General features: G+C 40.8%; 1 protein-coding gene across 1 annotated transcript in view; it reads right to left on the bottom strand.

Annotated features, from left to right (window-relative positions):
* Window positions 1-20,284, bottom strand: part of GALNTL6 (polypeptide N-acetylgalactosaminyltransferase like 6) — a 948,842-nt gene that overhangs the window by 102,174 nt on the left and 826,384 nt on the right. The window contains 1 exon segment of the mRNA XM_034772183.1: window positions 18,740-18,923. Within this exon segment, the coding sequence (XP_034628074.1) occupies window positions 18,740-18,923 (184 nt within the window).

The following is a 20,284-nucleotide window of genomic DNA, read 5'->3' as shown; positions in this document are numbered from 1 at the left end:
CCTGCACATGCAATTAGCCCAACTCTGGATCAATTTCCAATTCCAAAATCTCAGTCCTATTGATGCAATCATACTTACACCTGAAAGTGTATAAACTTGGAGTATAACCATGTTAAAAAAAAAAAAGTTGAAGACGACCAGGAGCACACGGAGGCACCTCTCTCTTCTGCTCCCCACTCCTACTCAACTGGTTGCAGCTATTGTACCAACAAAGATCAACCAGGCACCAGGACACAGAATCCTTAATTCATCCCTCATAGGAAAAGACTGAGGATATTCAGCTCCAATTCCAAGCAACAATGATAGGTAGAAAAAATAACTGAAGAATTTAGCAAAAAGAAGAACAGGAGTACTTGTGGCACCTTAGAGACTAACAAATTTATTAGAGCATAAGCTTTCGTGGACTACAGCCCACTTCTTCGGATGCATATAGAATGGAACATATATTGAGGAGATATATATACACACATACAGAGAGCATAAACAGGTGGGAGTTGTCTTACCAACTCTGAGAGGCCAATTAATTAAGAGAAAAAAAAAACAAAAACAAAAACATTTGAAGTGATAATCAAGCTAGCCGAGTACAGACAGTTTGAAAATAAGTGTGAGAGTACTTACAAGGGGAGATAGAGTCAATGTTTGTAATGGCTCAGCCATTCCCAGTCCTTATTCAAACCGGAGTTGATCGTGTCTAGTTTGCATATCAATTCTAGCTCACCAGTCTCTCTTTGGAGTCTGTTTTTGAAGTTTTTCTGTTGTAATATAGCCACCCGCAGGTCTGTCACTGAATGACCAGACAGGTTAAAGTGTTCTCCCACTGGTTTTTGAGTATTTTGATTCCTGATGTCAGATTTGTGTCCATTAATTCTTTTGCGTAGAGACTGTCCGGTTTGGCCAATGTACATGGCAGAGGGGCATTGCTGGCACATGATGGCATATATCACATTGGTAGACGTGCAGGTGAACGAGCCCCTGATGGTATGGCTGATGTGATTAGGTCCTATGATGATGTCACTTGAATAGATATGTGGACAGAGTTGGCATCGGGGTTTGTTACAAGGATAGGTTCCTGGGTTAGTGGTTTTGTTCAGTGATGTGTGGTTGCTGGTGAGTATTTGCTTTAGGTTGGGGGTTGTCTGTAAGCGAGGACAGGTCTGTCTCCCAAGATCTGTGAGAGTAAAGGATCATCTTTCAGGATAGGTTGTAGATCTCTGATGATGCGCTGGAGAGGTTTTAGTTGGGGGCTGAAGGTGACAGCTAGTGGTGTTCTGTTATTTTCTTTGTTGGGCCTGTCTTGTAGGAGGTGACTTCTGGGTACTCGTCTGGCTCTGTCAATCTGTTTTTTCACTTCAGCAGGTGGGTATTGTAGTTTTAAGAATGCTTGATAGAGATCTTGTAGGTGCTTGTCTCTATCCAAGGGATTGGAGCAAATACGGTTATATCTTAGAGCTTGGCTGTAGACAAACTGTCTGTACTCGGCTAGCTTGATTATCACTTCAAAAGTTTTTTTTCTCTTAATTAATTGGCCTCTCAGAGTTGGTAAGACAACTCCCACCTGTTTATGCTCTCTGTATGTGTGTATATATATCTCCTCAATATATGTTCCATTCTATATGCATCCGAAGAAGTGGGCTGTAGTCCACGAAAGCTTATGCTCTAATAAATTTGTTAGTCTCTAAGGTGCCACAAGTACTCCTGTTCTTTTTGCGGATACAGACTAACACGGCTGTTACTCTGAAACCTGAAGAATTTAGCCGATCCACAGAAGTGAGAAGCTTTTGAAATACCTTCAAGAATGAGATGTGAGACACAAATGCTAGTTTAGTCTGTGCCTCTCTGTTCTTACATCTGTTGGGGTGAAATCTTTGTTCAACTGAAGTCAATGGGAATTTTGTCATGAACTTCAATGACTTATCACTAGAGTTTTCTAATCCTGCCTTACAGTTTCCTCCACTGGCAATTTAAACAACAGTTCCAAGTATTCACCAAAATAATTAATAGATAATTGGGACATTTCTTTCTTCCTGATTTTAACTGTTGTTTGGCTAATTACCATCCCTAGAGACTCTTTGATTTAGCAGCAGCAGCAACACTGAATAATTTAAGCATATGGAAAAATCAAATGTGCAGAAAGGAAAGTGGTCATGAAATTCCCCTGATGTTCTCTTTTGGCCAACCAGTCTGCCAAACTGTCAGTCACGAATATTGCTTCCTCACAGTGATGAGCTGTCACAGCTGTTCACAATCACAGATTCACTCTTTCTTTCTCTGTCCCAACAAGAGTATCTCTAAAAGAATATGTTATTAGGATTAATTATCCATGTTGGAAAAACAGATAAAAGATGCCCCAAAGCCCTCTCTCTCTCTCTCTCTCTTATCCTCTACTTTAAGTCAGAAGTATAAATAAATCAATTATCTATCTGGCACATTACAAGAAATCAATGCTTGAAGATAATACAAATAATAGACTGAGGGAGATTAATTCACTATTTAATACAAATGGATTTTGACCTTCTAGATAACACTAAAGTTTACTTAAAATTTACTTTATTTACTTAAACATATATCAAATTGACAATGAGGTCAGAAATCTCATAGCATGGCTTCAATATCAAAATCACTTTCACCAGTACCACTCTCCCTAACGTTTTTCCAGTTGCAAGATATTTTCACTGCAGTGTATTCACTGTCATCAAAATGACCACCATGTTATATTTACAAAGCACATTTTTAGGATTTGTTTACTTACATTTCTTAATGATACAACATCTCTACTAAACGGTGGATTCTCTGTAACATGAAGTCTTTAAACCATGATTTCAGGACTTCAGTAACGCAGCCAGAGGCTAGGGGTCTGTTTCAGGAGAGGCTGAGGTTCTGTGGCCAGCAATGTGCAGGACATAAGACTAGGATGATCACGGTGGTCCTTTCTGACCTTAAACTTCATGAGGTTAAATGGGAACGATCAACTAGTTTAGGTTAAAAGTTTGCTCTTTCTTAAAAATGTGTATGGAGAATATGCTCTGAATTCTAAATATCCTTCTAAATGTAGTGCTGCAAGGCATTGAAATTAAACGTTAGATACTTCAGAAAGTTTCAAATAGTTAAGAAAACAAAACATTTGGTTAGATCGGATCTACCTAAAAATAGTTTGAGCTCCCATCCAGTAGCTAGACAAATGCTCTTCCCACAGCGGTGCTAATATTATCAATGTTGTTGTAAACAAGGAAGCAAACAAAAAGCTGTGTTAATTTCAAGCTTCATTAGAAACAGAAGGGAAAAAAAATCAATGTTTGCTGAATGGAAATGGACACAATCATAGCAGAAGAAATGTTATTTTTAATCTTCTACAACAACATTTCAAAGGCATGGTGCTGAATATCTTGACTCACACTGTATATACTGCACTTACATTTCAGCAAGTATAGCCCACTATCATGGGTAGCATATTGATACACACAGCACTACAGTGATATGTAATAAATGTAATTGCTAAGGAGCAATCAGGATATCTTGCCTACCTACCTTCCTTTTGTCCCCACTGGAAACCAACATCAGTACGATTCTATGGATTATCTGGTTGGACATTTTGTTAGAGCAGTTGTTTTTTATCATTCTCCTGGAACCTAATTATCATAGAATCGTAGGACTGGAAGGGACCTCAAGAGGTTATCTAGTCCAGTCCCCTGCACAGGGCCGGCTCCAGGCACCAGCTTACCAAGCAGGTGCTTGGGGCGGCCACTTCGGAGAGGGGCGGCACGTCCAGCTGTTCGGCAGCAATTCAGCGGACGGTCCCTCACTCCCGCTCAGAGTGAAGGACCTCCCGCCGAATTGCCACCGCAGATCGCGACTTTTTTGTTTTGTTTTGTTTTTTTTGTTTGCTTGGGGCGGCCAAAACCCTGGAGCCGGCCCTGCCCCTGCACTCATGGCATGATTAAGTATTATCTTAATTATGTCACCTTTGTGACGTTGCTAAGTTCCACTGACCAATATAGAAAGAAGCCTTTTGAGACCTCCTCTATCTGGTTCTCTGACATGTCAGTGCATTGCTGCTGACAAGATTCCCAGGCTGACTCTAAATAGAAACTTCCACTTTTTTGGATTAGAATATTTATACCTTTTTCTATATTAAGCCATGACTAGTCAGTATAGATCAATGAATTTAAGGTCATTGGCTTAATCAGTCTGAATAAAGTCCCACTGAATAACCTATCTAGAGATGATTTGCACTTAAAATCTTTTCTTGCACTGTGCTTTGATTTTTTAAAAGTAGCATTTGAATTGAGACATTATTCCTTTTACCAGTAGATGGAGATATAAGTCCAGCAATTTCTCCAGAAAGCTGTTTTTTGGTGGTCTTTGCCATATTCCAACATTTGTACATATTATTTAACTAAGAGATTAGATTTCTCAAAAATAATTATCTAATAATAATAATAATCATTAGATGAGACAGATGACATTTGTCTACAATTGAAGACAATCAATCATTTTACCGGGCACAGCCATTCTTATATACTAGTCAAGTATCCCAGCTTTACCTTGGAATTTTTAAAGAAACTTTCATATTCAGAAAAATATTAATGAACTTCAAATAGTGCCAAGTTAAATAGGGGAAAGAAAAGTAGTTTTGAAAAAACTGGACCTTATGCCATCAAATTTCTTAAATGTGTGATCAATATTCTATTCATTTACAGAATTGTGATTAATGAAGGAATCACAGCATTATAGGATATATGACACCCACTGTCCTCAGCACCATACTGTTAACAAGTTTCTGGTCTCTGTGCCATTAGGGGAAATGGGTAAAATTTTCAGAAGCGCATAATTCACTTAGGAGCCTGATGTTGACTGCAAATGGGAGGTAGGTTTTGAAATGACTTAGGTGATTTTGAAAATGTTACCCAATGCCATCAAGATGATCACAATGGTCCATTAATCTAGGAAAATGTTAATATTGGGATTAATATAAAAACAGCTATTGTAACAATAATATATTGCATTTATAGCACCTTCAATTGGGAATCTCAAATCACTTTACAAACGTTAATTTAGCCTCCCGTGTGGTAGCTTAATATTATTATCCCTATGTGTCAAACTCAGGGTTTGTCTACATGGGAAAGTTCTAAAGGTATAAGCTAAGGTGTGAATTTAAGACAGTGCAGATAACCCGGTATAACCCCCCATAAGGATGCTCTTATTCTGGTACAAGAAGGCTTTTTTTGGTTCAGCTTGTGGCTTAAGAAGGGGTTTAAGTGAAACCAAAAAAAGGACACTTTTATATTGGAATTAGAGCATTCTTATGGGGGATTATAGTGGTATAACTATATTGGTGTAACGATACCAGTATAACTGATAAAACTTTCCTGTGTGAACAAGCTCTTGAAGACAAAAGACTGTTCTTTCTCCCGTGAATTTGCTTTAAAAAGTCATGTAAAACATACTCAAATTCACTTCAAGCAGCTCTGCCACTGAAATCTGTTATCTGAGAGATAATCATCACAGAATTCTGCATCACTTAATACCCCCCTCCTCTCCCCCAAAAAAATCACATTGCCTAAGTTTTGTCCTGCTTTCCAGCTTTTTTAATCTTTTCTTTGGGTACCCTGTAAAGCTACTAAATGGCTTTTTATATATTCTAAATGGTTCAAGTGGAAGGATGTAGGCCACTGTTAAAATCTTCTGAGTCTTCTGCTCTCTCCCTCTGTTGCAGGTTTGTCACTGACCCTTCAGCCCCTAATTCACTGCACATCTCCATGTGTTTGTACTCACAGGAAAACAAAATTGCTATTTGCACTTGCACAAAAAAGTCTTGAGCTGGTCTGCAAAATCAGCTAAATTGTCTGCTGTGTGGAGCCAAGAGAAAGGTGGGCGATGTGCTTTGCTCATTATTTGCTAGCTCTATCGGTGGCTAATTAACTTTGGGAACTAAAAACAAACAATGCCTTGCCAACATTGGAAGTAACAGTTACAACAATTAGACGATGAAAAAACACCAAAGATACTGATCTCAAAAAAGATAATGGTAGCATTTTGTAAATGAAATAACACTCTCCAGTGAATGTGGGGGGCTTTCATGATAATTGGCATTTCACAGGTGCTTGAGGCACCTGGTCTTTGACTCTTGCATCACAATGCATCTGAAATGTGCAGTTATCTTACAGCCACTATAACTATATCCTCAGAAATCTCACCTTATATGAAAGGAAAACACATCGCGGGGATGCTTACACTGCACATTAGGCCTGTGCTTGAGTGTCCACGCTGCATTGTAAACCTGGGTTTACAATTGGTGGACCTAGGTCTCACAGCCATGCGAAAGCAGCCATACCATGCTATGGAGACCTTCTGGCTCGGATCAGTGGCTTGACCTGTGGCTGTCTTCACACTGCAAAAGTCACTGAGTCACAGCAGGATATGGGCTCTGACCCACTCCTTAGCTTGTTGATCTGAATCAGACTAATTTGTGTGTGAATGGAAGGGGGACTTGGGCTCAAATCTGAGTCACAGTCTGGGTTTAGTGTGCAGTATAGACATACCCACTGTGTCTACGGATACATCAGAAGGTGATCTTGTCTATCCGTCCATTTTATTTCTAAGACACCTATCACATTGATATCCAACTGATATTCTCCAGATATTTTTAATAAAAGATTTTCATAAGCTTTCTTTTCTGTAGCCTGAGATAAAACCTTGGTCCTGGGGATAGCTTCAGGCGTTAAAGAAAAGAAGAGTAAAGCGGGCACAGCTCTCCTGCTAATGCTAAAAGCAGAAGGAGAGATCTCCTGGTTGGATAAAGAGTGTTTCTCTACAGCTCCCACTTCTTCACTCATGTGGTGAGAGCTTTCCCTTCCCATTTCCATTTACTGTAGCTGCTGGATACACATGCTTGTAGAGTGAAATAATGAAGGACTATGGATTGGAATCTAACTATAGCTCACACTCCCCCAAACCCCTTAACCCACTGAAAACATTCTTTGCAGGAGGCACATACACATAAATGAAGAACACTGTTGCACTAACAATTAGATTATTTTACCACACCCATCAACCACATTGCATTAGTTGGTCCCCTTGCCACTCTCTCATCTTGTTTGATAGGTTATGTAACTAGATTGTAAGCTACTGGGACAGGGACCTTGTCTTCATATCTGTCTATAAAGTGCCAATCACAAAAGAAACACTAATATGCATTTAAACAAATAACCACATGGTTTATCTCAGTCATAGGTAAGAGAGCAGGCAACACTACTTGGCAGTATTAAGCTTTGTACTTTGCTGGAAATGTTTATACTTTCTCCTTGAATAATATACTGACTGTATGTGTGTATATTACAGGTCTGTCGCATCTTACGCGCATTTAACATGCGCAAATTCAGCTTTACGCAGTCGGCAAAAAAAAAAAAAAAAAGAGAAAAACAATAATTTAAATACTGTTCCTGTAGTGCAGGTGATTCCGCCTGCCATTACACTCAATGTAATTTTGACTATACGCGGTTTTCGCTTTACACACTGACTGCAGAACGTAACCCCAGAGTAAGATGAGACAGACCAGTATATACACATTAGCTATCTAATTGATAGGCTCTATCTTCATAATCCATCTACTCACCTATAAAATTATATTGCACCCCATCAATATGTAATACAGGGTTTGATTTCTGTGTACAAGATTTGAGAAGTATTTTAAAAATACCTGACTTTAGAAGGAATTTGTATGCCCCAACAGTAAAATATTTGTTGTTCAGAAATACAGTATGTTTACTAGTCATTTCTGGCCTGGACATCTCTAACTTTGTTTATAAATCATCATCAGGAGAGACAAGGTGGGAAATTCATCTCTCTCACTAACAGATGTTGGTCCAATAAAAGATATTACCTTACCCACCATGTCTTTCTAATATCCTGGAACCAACACAGCTACACCACCTCTGCATACAGGAAGAAGTCATCTATATGTGGTATATAGAAATGAACTCAATGTAAGTTCACGCCAACACTTTCTTCTATTCTATTCTTTCATGTTCTTTTCTTATATTGCCCTCATCATCTTAGTATGTGAATGCCTTCTAGTATTGTGTTAAGCAACGTGACTACCATCTGTCACATGTGGTTCATTCCATCTCTCTACCTTTTCCCAAGAAAACTATATGTGCAGTCATAAAATCATAGAAGATCAGGTTTGGAAGAGACCACAGGAGGTCATCTAGTCCAACCTCTACTCAAAGCAGGACCAACCCCACCGAAATCATCCCAGCCAGGGCTTTGTCAAGCCAGGTCTTAAAAACCTCTAAGGATGGAAATTCCACCTCCCTGTGTAACCCATTCCAGTGCTTCACCACGCTCCTCGTGAAATAGTTTTTCCTAGTATCCAACCTAGACCTTCCCCACTGCAACTTGAGACCATTGCTCCTTGTTCTGTCATCTGCCACCACTGGAACAGTCTAGTGCCATATTCTTTGGAATCCCCCTTCAGGTTGTTGAAGGCTGCTATCGAACCCCCCCACGCCACTCTTCTCTTCTGCAGACTAACTAAGTCCAGTTCCCTCAGCCTCTCTTCGTAAGTCATGTGCCTCAGTTCCCTAATCATTTTCGTTGCCCTCCGTTGGACTCTCTCCAATTTGTCCACATCCTTTCTGTAGTGGGGGGCCCAAAACTGGATGCAATACTCCAGATGTGGCCTGACCAGTGTTGAATAAAGGGGAATAATCACTTCCCTTGATCTGCTCCTACTAACTCAGTCCAATATGCTGTGTAGGGTTTGGTCTGGTTTTGTTTATTTTTGTTGTTGGGCTTTTTGGTATTATTTTAATTTAATTAATTTTAGCCAAATATGTTCTGATATTGGATTGAGCAAACTTAAGTAGTATACCTTGTAGCTGAAGTGGGAAGATGGTGTGGTTTGTGATGATCTTTAATTCCTATGGGAGTTCATTCCACAGTCTTGGACTGGCTTCCAAAAAGGCACTGCCTCCTGCACAAACGAGCTTGAGCCTTATGGTAGAGAATTTTTTCACTTTAAGGTCCCAGAAGCAAAGACAAGGTTTTCATCTCAAGGCCAAAAGATCAAAAACATCAAGACACTTGATAACGGCATTGGCTAGACCAAGAGACTACCTACACTAGACCAGAGCTCGGAGACCCGGGAAGCGTATTCAATTTGTTAGTGGAATTTTAGCAAGCGGCTCCTGCTTATCCCCTCCAGCACATGACTGAGGTAAGCAAGATGTAAATCAGATATATGTTATCAGTTCAGAGTTCAGCATTGTAGAAATAAAATGATAATATAGCCAGAGAATAGGTTAGATCTACATCATGTTTGTAGATAATGGAAGAAATGATGACTTTTAGGAAATATGGAAGGCTAGGAGATTTACAAAGCACAGACTGATAAGCAACCTCTAGTGACAACATGTTGTGTAGACTCTGGAATATACGCTCACTCCGGCCAATACTGGCATTAATTTGCAACTATAAAACTTGCTAAACAATCTGGTTTGGAGGCTATCTATGCCTTAGTGGGGGTTCAGGCTGACATTGGCTCACACCACTTCTCCTTTGGGAGCTTCTACAGCACAAACACGAATGAGATGAAGATCTGTAAATCTGTAATTTTTTAAGAATGGCATTTTACCTGCACAGCTGGAATTTGGTGCAGAAACCGCTCCTAGGCTCTTATAAAGATAAACACCACTAAAAGCGAGAGATCTGTAATGAGGTTGTGATATTATCCTATGGCCCTTAAGAACCACAGGACTTGCTGACCATCATATTCTGGGCCAAAATTCTTGTGTCCCTTGAAAAGTATTTTAAGGGGAAAAAATAGCTCATCTTTTCTCTTAAACTGATGGTAAGCTTAATTTTCTTCACTGGAATTTTTTCAATGGGATTTCTTTTTTAATGATTTTGAAAGCAAGTCATTTAAATCAATAGGATATTGACTGATTCAAATGGTTCACCCTAAGGTAGTAAGTAACCTGTTCTCTTACCGATTTTTTTTCTTTTAGAAGGAAATTCGGGTCCTTAAGAATTTTCCTCTGGACTTCTCCAATTTAAATGTGTTTATGACGGTCTAAGTAACCCATTCTATAAATATGCTGCTGTGTATAAGAGGAGTGTGGTACTTTGTAAATTAATGCAATACTTGTGGGAGGCAGCAGGTTGACAAATGTAGAAATTGGTGATTTCATTTGAGATATCCTTTGAGTTTTTGTGTTAAAAATCCAAAACCCAAAGTGAAAGTGATATTTGGAGAATGTCAACTCCCATATATTGAAACCAAAGAAAATGTTTGCACAGCTCTAGTCATCTGAGACAGGCCATCAAGTAGCTGTGAGCAAGTTTTATAAGTACTGTTTTGGGAGGGATATGAACTACTTATTGGTGGTGTATTGAAAACTGCGACAAAATTGTAGACTCTCTAAAAATTTCAGGGATTTTTCCTGGTCCTGCTTATAGGCCAAGGGGCTCTGTAGGGAAGCATCTGATCTGAGCCTAGCAGCAATTGGTCAGCACACAGCTGGCCTCGCATAAGGTGGGGTGAGTTGTGCTTCTATGATTTCAGGAGTAGCCTGATTTGTCTGTTTCTGTTTTGGGAGGCTTGTGTTTTATTCTGACTTCTAAGAAGTCAAGTAGTGTTACATTTCAACCTTCCAACAAGAGTATTTTATGTTTTTATCTAACTTCTCTGTGTATATGCCGTGAAACATAACGTGACCTAGAAGTGTTACCATCCAGTTCCCCTGGACTCTGAGGCCCAAATTGTTTGTGGGGGGTAACTCTAGAAAAGTCAGTGAAGTCACACCAGCAGAAGGTTTGGCCTTGATTAATTAATGCTGTGTTAATCTGAGGTGTAAAGTTCAACACATGCATCTGTCTCTTAGTCACTTATTTTTGGTGAAAATTTATTGGGTTATACAGAAACATTGTTCTGCACTCCCACAGGAGGTAGGGTCACATTACAGGGGGAGGGAATATGGGTGTGACATGGGTGTGCCAGTTTTTCCCTATGGGTGTGTCAGTTTTTCCATTTTTCATTACACAAATCTTATGATCTTCATAGCACCACAGGATTAGGAGAACACAAAAAGGTTTTAAAGTTATTGTTGACTGTCTTTGGTCTGCTGCCAACCACAGCTTAACTAAACCAGAAAATCTGGCCCTTAGTCTCATGGTCTGGAGGCTGTCTTTATGCAGTATACCCTGTGAATACCCAAGCATGGACTAAAACACAACAGAACTATGCTCAGATAGAAAAAGAAATATTGGCAATTGTTCCTGGTTGTGAGAGGCTTTATGAATATGTTTATGGGCAGAGATCAGTCATAGAAGACACAGACTATAAAGCAGCGGAAGCCATATTATAGAAATCATTGTCCAAAAGCACTGCCTAAACTTCAGAAAATGATCATAAAATTGCAAAAAGCATTTGTTAAATGTGAAATACAGGCCCGGTAAGGAGTTTCTGTGAGCTGACATGCTTTCAAGAGAACGTATAAATAGTGAAAGCAAGGAGCTTCAGGAAAAGGGTTGTGAAGTAAATATGACTCTATTTCTAAAATAAAATGTGTCAAGTTCAGACAAGACACTAACCTTACAATAGCTTGCAAGAGTAATTCTAGATGCAATTCAAAGAGAAGGTGACTGGCAATCTGCCAGACTCTCAGCTATGCCATCCACTCCAAGGTCGTATGTCATAACCAATCTGAAGGTCAGTCCCACAAGAGGAACCAAAGACATCAACACAAAGTCAAGGAAGTTACTGGTTTCCTTTCCTTGTGAACATCCAGAATGCAAATGAAATTATCTCTCTATATAGATGCCTCACCGCCCCAATAGTATCTGAGTGTCTCACAATCTTTAATGTATTTAGCCTCATAACACACCTGTGAGGTATGGAAGTCTTAATATGCCTATTTTATAGATGGGGAACTGAGGCACAGAGAGGCTAAATGACCTGCCCAAGGAAGTCTGTAGTGGACTCACACTAAGATCTCCTAAGTCATAAGCTAATAACCTAACCACTGAACCATTCTTCTCTCTTATGATCTGAAAAATAACACTCTCATCCCATCCAGTAAAAAATTCCAGGAGCAAACAACCTGTTTGAAGGTGGCAGATCTACTTCAGCAGCTGATCAGGCCACTTCAGAAAGAACTACACTGAGGGCAATATGTAGTTCTAGGGCCACACAGACATGGAGTTTCACAGGTGGCAGTCAGCAGTTCAGAGATCATAGCTATTGACAGATGTCCATTAAGGAGCAGAATAATCCTCTCAGCTGTCAGGACATGCAGATAATGTATTATTATTTATTATAACTTATTTGTATTCCAATAGCTTCTAGTAACACCCCTTTCACCTCCTCAATCATGGCTGAAGGCCCCGTTGTGCTAGGTGCTGTACAAATATATAGCAAAGAGTACCTGCTCTGAACAGCTACCCTGTCCTTCCTCCTATATATCTCTATATGTTTAATTTATTGGTTCTATTAGTTTGTGATTGCTAAGTGGTTGTTTTGAGTTGATATCGTAATTTATTGGATAGGATAAAAAATTAATTGTAACAGTAGCCACTGGTATCGATGGTTACTAATGCCTGCCAGGGGTAGGAACATTTTTTAACACTAATCAATGTCATGTGATGGGTGCCAGGGAATAAAGAGCAGTCTCTTCCCAGCACTCTTGTGTGTCAAACCACTATTATATTTAGCAGATCCATTTATCTTAGCACAGAAGAGTTGGGAAGCCTGCATAAACAATGTTAGGAGTATAGAATGATCCCTAAGGATCACCATATATATGTTAGAGATGAGATTTTAAATTTCATTGGACAAACTGCTTTTTGGAGATGTACACTGGAGCTTTGATGGAAGAATTTAGCTTTTAGGGCTAAATCCTGGTCCAATGAAATCCATGGAAGTTTTGCCATTGCCTTCAATGGGCTTGTAACGGAGCCCTCCTGGCTCCTCCACAAAACTCAGTTGGAGACCACTCAAAGTGTATGCACCAGTGCTCTTTTATTCTTGTGCCAGTTCCCACCACCTGCTATATACACTTTATACACTGTATTCAGGCCAACACCCTGGGGGACTGCTAGCTTCCCCAGCTAACAGGGATCTAGAGCCACACACTCCTCCCCTTCCTGTGTGTCCTCCCCCCTCCCCCCACGGCTTCCTCCCTGCCAGCTTTATACAGCCGGCTGGCTAATCAGGTCCGCAGGTGCTGAATGCTGAAGTAATCAGGGCGCGGTCTCCCCTGCCAGTCCCAACTAATTCCCCTTAATTGGAACAGGCCAACAGGGACCTGGCCAGGATCTCCTGGCCAGCACCCTGTTACAGGGCTGCACATTCAGGGTACATACACTGGCATCATAAAATCAACATAGTTTGGGGGATGGCCTCCTGGGTCACCCTCACATTTCCAAAGTCATAACCTTTATGCAAGTTTTAGTCAAAAGCCAATTTGTGATGAGCAAGTTACAAAGGAATGAAAGTGGGGGTGCCTGATAAAAAAGCTGAGAGATGCACTGCAGCTATGCTCCCAGTTCCTCTGTAATTAGGAAGGAAGCTGCTGCTTGAATGACAATGTGGATGTATGTACAGTAAGACATGCCCACACTTTTGTTTCAAATGGCTAGAAGAGTCCAGATTCTTCCCAGTCAGGTGGATTTTATACAGAAATACAGTGTCCAGTACGAAAATGCAACTGCCATATGTAATCAACTGCCAAATTGGATGATAGTAAAAATAAAAACAAAAAAAAGTAATTTAATTCCAAAGTTACCAGCTCAGCTGGCTATGGAGTTCAGCAAGCTGCCAAATACTGTCACAGCAAAAGCCTACCTGACAACAGTTCTGATTGTTAGTGTAGGGGCTACGCACACAATTTTCTCTGCTTGTGTCCACTGCAGCAATATTTTGATTGTGTGCAGTCAGAATGCAAGTCTCTTGTTCAAATAATATAGTGGCTGTGCTTTAGTTTTCAGTATTGTGGTCTGCTTTCTAACGTGCATCATGTCTTAGGCTGATGTGACCTTCCGTGCTAAGACACGCACTGTGCCAGCATCTTCAATGGGGGGAAAAAACAAACCAAAACAAAAAAGAAAAAAACACTACCACCACCACCACTATTTTTGAATCACATAGCTATTAACTGCTGGTATCTCACTAAAAAAGTTGGCAGTTTCTCAGTTCATTAAGAATCTGCCCAGATCGGAAACTGTTGGCAAGAAGTACACCTATTAGAATACCAATGGCAAAATATTTAGCCTAACAAAAAATAAAATCCCTACTGCTTACAAAATAGTAGCATGTTGTTGGTTGAATCTGCCTCTAATGTCAGTACATACATACCTAAAGGGAAACGGTTCAACTTCACTGCTACAAAGACTGTCTAGGTCAATTAACTTTCTGAAGGTCTAAGCATGAGGTTTGTAATGTTTACCTTATTTGTCATATGCTATGTATTAAAAGCATCAGATATTTTTAAGCCTGTGAAAATAAGTGGAGCAGAAGTTGTATTTTTTCTGCATAAAGAAAAGTAGTGCTGGCTTTGAAAGACAAAATAATAATCGCTAGCCAAAGCCAAACCACACTGCTTTTTAGGAATGGTTTGGTCCATTTTGTTCTCGGAAAGAAAGTACTTCTGAATGGAAGAACTGACCTAGCACAAAATGCCCAGGGTTGCCACCTGCCTAGGTTTTCACAGGGTTGTCCCTTTTTTGAGGTAGCTGTTCCAAGAAATCTAGAAGTCTTTCCAGGACATTAAAAGTCCTGTTTTTTGTCAGTAGAGTCACCTCTCGAGCACCTGCTAGTGGGATCTCTTCTTCCTTTTCCTCCTCTGTGGTGCTGCTGCTGCTCACCTCCGTCCTGGCTGCTCCTTAGCTTTCTATCAGGAGCCATTAAGCAGCCACTGCTTCCTACCTGACTAATAAGCTGATGAAGAGAGCAAAAAGCGCTCATGTCAGCAGCTTCACAGTGCCCTGCTCCTCACCATGGGGTGGCTGCTTCTGCTCAGCTGGGCCCTGCTCTGCCTCCTGGAGCCACCTCCTGTCTCCCACACCACTGCCCCCTTCTATACTCCCCTTTCCTAGCTCAGAATGGCCCCTATTTTGTACCTCAGAGGTGGCAGTTCTATGGCTACCTCATATTCTTCCTCCCAGTTTGTGATGTAAAGTAGTGGTCCCAGGTTCAATACCATTTTATAGCTACCATAGGTCTGATCCAATCCCCGGGAAATTAATAGAAAGACTCCCATTGCCTTCGGTAAACACTGGATCAAACCCGATATTGTCTACTGCAACCAAGAGAATTCAAATCACATCAGAGGTGCAAGTACTTTCTTGCACCTTGTGTAGTCATTTACATCTGTGATGAATGAAGGCAGTTAGTGTCATGCTACCATTCTGATTTAGTAACATTTTATGCAAACTTTGCACAGAGCTGTATAACTACACAAGATGTAAGACCTTGTTTGCACTGGAAAGTTGAACCACTTTAAATATACTGGTACAGCATAATCCCCTAGTGTGGACACAGCTGTATTGATTTAAAGGTGTTTATACTGGTATAGCTATTTCAATATGGGAAGGGGAATAAGATGTACTGTTATAAGACACTTTGTACCCATATAACTGTGTCCATACTTGGGCTTGTACCAATATAACTATATTTGCAAAAAACACACACGCCCCTCCTCCCCAACCAGGGCCGGCTCCAGGGTTTTGGTCGCCCCAAGCAGCCCAAAAAAAAAAAAAAAAAAAAAAAGCCGCGATTGCCATCTGCGATGGCAATTCGGCAGAAGGTCCTTCGCTTCGAGCGGGAGTGAGGGACCGTCTGCCGAATTGCCGCCGAATAGCTGGACCTGCCACCCCTCTCCGGAGTGGCCGCCCCAAGCACCTGCTTGCCAAGCTGGTGCCTGGAGCCGGCCCTGTCCCCAACCATCATGTCTACACTTCAATACTGTGTAGAGTACACACAGCACAGGTATAAATAGCAATGTAGATGGTGAGGCACTACTTAGGCAAGTAAAGATACACATGAACACTAGGGCTACATCCTCACTACGGGGGTTGAGGGGGTCGATTTAAGATACGCAAATTCAGCTATGCGAATAGCGTAGCTGAATTCGACGTATCCGAGCCAACTTACCCCGCTGTGGGGACGGCGGCAAATCGACCTCTGCGGCTCCGCCGTCGACGGCGCTTATTCCTACCTGCGCTGGTGGAGTACAAGCGTCAATTCGAGGATCGATTGGCGCGTCCCGACGAGACGCGATAATTCGATTCCCGAGAGATTGATTTCTACCCGCCGATTTAGGCGGGTAGTGAAGATGCAGCCTAGGATATGTACCCTACAGAGGCTGTCTACATACCCAAGATGTGCCTCCCATGTCTACACTGCAATTTTTAACATTGTAGTGTTCTGCTGTCTCCCGACAGACAGATCCTTTCCCTCACCACAGTAAAAGGCTCTGGCAGTAGGTAAAGGTTCTGGCAGCTCTACAGATTACAGTATCTAAAGAAGATGCCTGCATAAAATATATGAATGATATTGTATTTTACTTATCCTGTGCCTTTGTTACAGATTGTTTTGACATTACTAGACTACATATACCATGTAGGCTGTCCTTGTTTATGATGCCTCTTTATAAAAGACATTATACAAATATAATATTTTTAAAGATAGTGAATAAAAACAAGAGCTGTTTTCCACCCAATGCATTTTCTTTTAGTCTTAAATGCACACACCATTTCTCATCTTTCTTCAGTTACCAGATTTTAGCATTGTTTCGGATATAAACTTAAAAAACACATTAACTTTTGCTGAAGCAGACCGCATGTTGTTTAAATGGTATATTTACCCATGGAGAACTTTATTCTAACCCATCCCTTTGGAATCCAAAAAAAGTTCAAAAGTTTATACAAGACATCTAGGTGCCATTATTCTAAGGGTAATTTCTGCTATGCCATATTGTAGTGCTTATTTTTGCCATTTTATTGACTAGAGGAAAACAGTGAAAACCTGCCTATGACTTGCTGGTATAAAAGCTAGGGCTGCCTGGGGATGCATTAATTATTTCTTTGTTTTGAATGGAACACACAGATTTTAATGTCTCCCTTTTAATTCTCTTTTTTCCTCTCCTCTGAGAGTTGAGTACTGCAAAGCATTAGAAAAATGCAAGTGTTACAAAAAATAGCTCTGAACCAGAGCTGGAGGACTGCAATTGTTGGTGGTGGAAGCCATGCGTAAAGGTGGGGCTCAAAAGCTAAACTAGACTATTTGAAGTGCTAGGTGACTTGGGTCTGGAAGCAGGGAATAGGTATTTGGCAAGAAAAGATGACTGTTCAAGGGACATAGGAGGAATTGTGGGAAGGCATCAGAGGACTAGTGGCTCTTGAGCATTGTGTTGCAGCACTAGCCTACGTCCCCATTACAGAGTCATGGTCATGTTAGTAGCTAATAAATTGTGCTCGCTTTGACACTGTTGCACATGAGTGAGGGGACTTTGTGTGCAGACAGGATCAAGATAACTGGAGCAATCTAGCTATAACACAAGTTAACTTTGCAGTGAAGATAAGCCCAAGGAATCAGCATCTTTTCCCCCAGGGACAGAACCTGTTAAATCCATGGAAACGGTGCTGCATTCTGCACGAACCAGACCCATTTTTTCAGGTAGCGCCAGGCTTTGAGACCAGAGAAAGATTTTTTTGACGTCTTTAAACTGTGAAAATCTGAATGGCGGCTCTAGATACAATGCTGAGTTTCAGTAATGGACAATGAGAGCATCAGAGCAAATCTCATTGCCAGCCCTGCTGGGTTGTGAACTGCATGAGTGATTCTGAAAGTTTAATGAACTAAGCCAGGTTTCTCTCTCTTCTCTCTCTGCTGAGGAGGATAAATCCCATGTTGTCCTTACATGACAAGAATAAAATAAAATAAAAATAGATCCAGCTTTGTGGAGACTAATAGGTCATTATTATGAATTATTTGATCCATATAGGATGACCAGATGTCCCGATTTTATAGGGACAGTCCCGGTTTTTGGGTTTTTTTCTTATATAGGATTCTATTACCCCCCACCCCCGTCCCGATTTTTCACACTTGCTGTCTGGGCACCCTAGATCCATACAATACCAGGATCTGACACTGTTTTATCAGAGATTATTTACAAATCAGCTTGATACTGTTCTGCTTTGATAGGACTGTGTTTAAATTATAGCAATACATAGACAGTAGCAATACCATCCATCATAAATAGAGCCTTTGCTAGCAGAATGTGGACTCAGCTATTGGTGCAGCTATTGCATCAATCTTCAGCAAAGGAATCAAACTAAAAGTATGTTCAGAAAATATTCTGAGGAATAAGAAGAGAATAACTATAGTCACATTTATTTCTTGTCCTCTCCCAACTCTTCTTTTCTGTTAACTACAAGTATGTGTTTCTGCCTTGGTCTCTCTCTTACACACAAAGTCCTCTTCCCTGCCCTCCTTCCCCCATCCTGCCGACACATGCCAGAGGCAAGGAAGCTCTGTGCATCCAAGCACAACCTCTGCTATTTCATCACTTGTTACATTGACCTTTTCTCACTGTTCTGCCGTTTGTGGCTGTTTGCTTTTATTACCTTTAATTAGGGCTAATTGGTCTAGAAAGCCCTGGGCTTGGTGTTTCTGTTATCACAGTTACCTTATTTGCTCTCTGTGGCTCTTGTTCCAACTCTTTCCTTTACTGCTACTTACTCAAAGGGGTCACTGGGATCAGACCTCTGGAGCTCTGGAGGAATCGGTATTCTTTTGTAGTACATTTCCCAGTCGAAGGCTCCTCGCATGGCATCCCCCGCCTGTGCCTCATAGCCAAAGTGATTGTGGTCAATGACATCGATCATGGGACACACAATGGTTTTGCGGTTTAGTGCAATCTGGTCTGAAAGATGAAAGCAGAAAATAGGAAATGGCATGTCTAGTCAAGCCATCTATCATATTACTGCAAAGCAAATCCCCCAGGTTTTTTGAAGTTTGAAGATTGCCTGCTTAGTTCCCTACGGCCCCCAAATCATTTCACTTTTCAAATCTGCATCAGGCTTTTATCTAAAGTGGACTTAATGCAGTTGGGCATTGATTAGAAGCAATTATAATTCTTTAAAGTGAGTCACATCCCAGTGAGACCCGGAGAAGTCCAGTCTGTCACTTTGCTACTCTGGGCTGTCCCCAATCTGTCAACAAAGGAACTAGCCAGCAAGTAAAATATAAAAACACTACTTGTTTAGTGTGAGGTCTGTACAGCAGGAACTTGAAGAGGAAATGATTTCCCATTTATTTGTGTTTCAGTGTATGACTACTGGACTTTGCAGTAATTCTGCATCTGCTGTTGTGGCATTTTAGTGTGAACCAGTTTCTAATTCAAATACTGAAAATTAAAGGTGAACTCCAAAGCCAGAAACAATAACATGCAAAGAAGTATTGCTCATTTCTATGAGGAATGAAGAAGACCCCAGTGTATTCTTTTCTCTCCCTCTCTCTTTTGAGAGATGTCAGTATGAGACTCAACTTTCCACCTTTCCTCATTTGAGGTTTGGAAAAGAGGCAGCTCTGAGATGATCAGTAGTGTGAAATGGTTACATTTGGAAGTTTAGTAGTCTTTTCAAACTTATACCTCTAATGGTAAAAAACATGTTAATTATCTCACAAAAATCTGCAGGCCTCCTCTAGAAATCTGTAATGAGGTTTCCTGTTATTAGGATATAATTACTAAAAATAACAACATTGACTAGTGCGCCAGGTAGTAATATATTTAATTACCATCACCATGCCAGTTTTAATACCATCTCTTTTCAATGGCAGTCCTGGCAACAATCGGTATGGGATTATGACCCTTTGGCCCTGATGCTCTCCTCTAGTTTCACAGATGGAGGGAAGCTAAAGCGTATGGGTTTGGGGGCATTGGGCAGGTAGAGAGGTGGCTTACTAGCATGAGCCTATCCCTTCCAGGAACCTGCAGAAGCCTCTCCTTGTGAACAGATGGCAGGATTGGAACCCTCTGAGTCAGAAAAGGGCACAGATAGGCATGAAGAGAACTGGGTTAGAGTGGTGCTCACTCACCATGACATCATCTTCCTTCAAACCTGCAATGCTGCCAAGTGTTGCACTGATCTGTGGAACCCATTCCTCCTTCAAGAGCATTGTAGTGAGGTAGCCTGTCCCTCTAAAGCCTAGTGGCCTGCCCCATACACGTAGCTCTGCCTACCACACCTGGAATGAGGTGTACAGTTTAATTAGTAGAACCAG

The sequence above is a fragment of the Trachemys scripta genome, chromosome 5, assembly GCF_013100865.1.
Source record: "Trachemys scripta elegans isolate TJP31775 chromosome 5, CAS_Tse_1.0, whole genome shotgun sequence".
Classification (NCBI taxonomy): Eukaryota; Metazoa; Chordata; order Testudines; family Emydidae; genus Trachemys; species Trachemys scripta.
The sequence above is the reverse complement of the archived record's forward strand: the minus strand, read 5'-3'. Positions and strand labels throughout refer to the sequence as shown.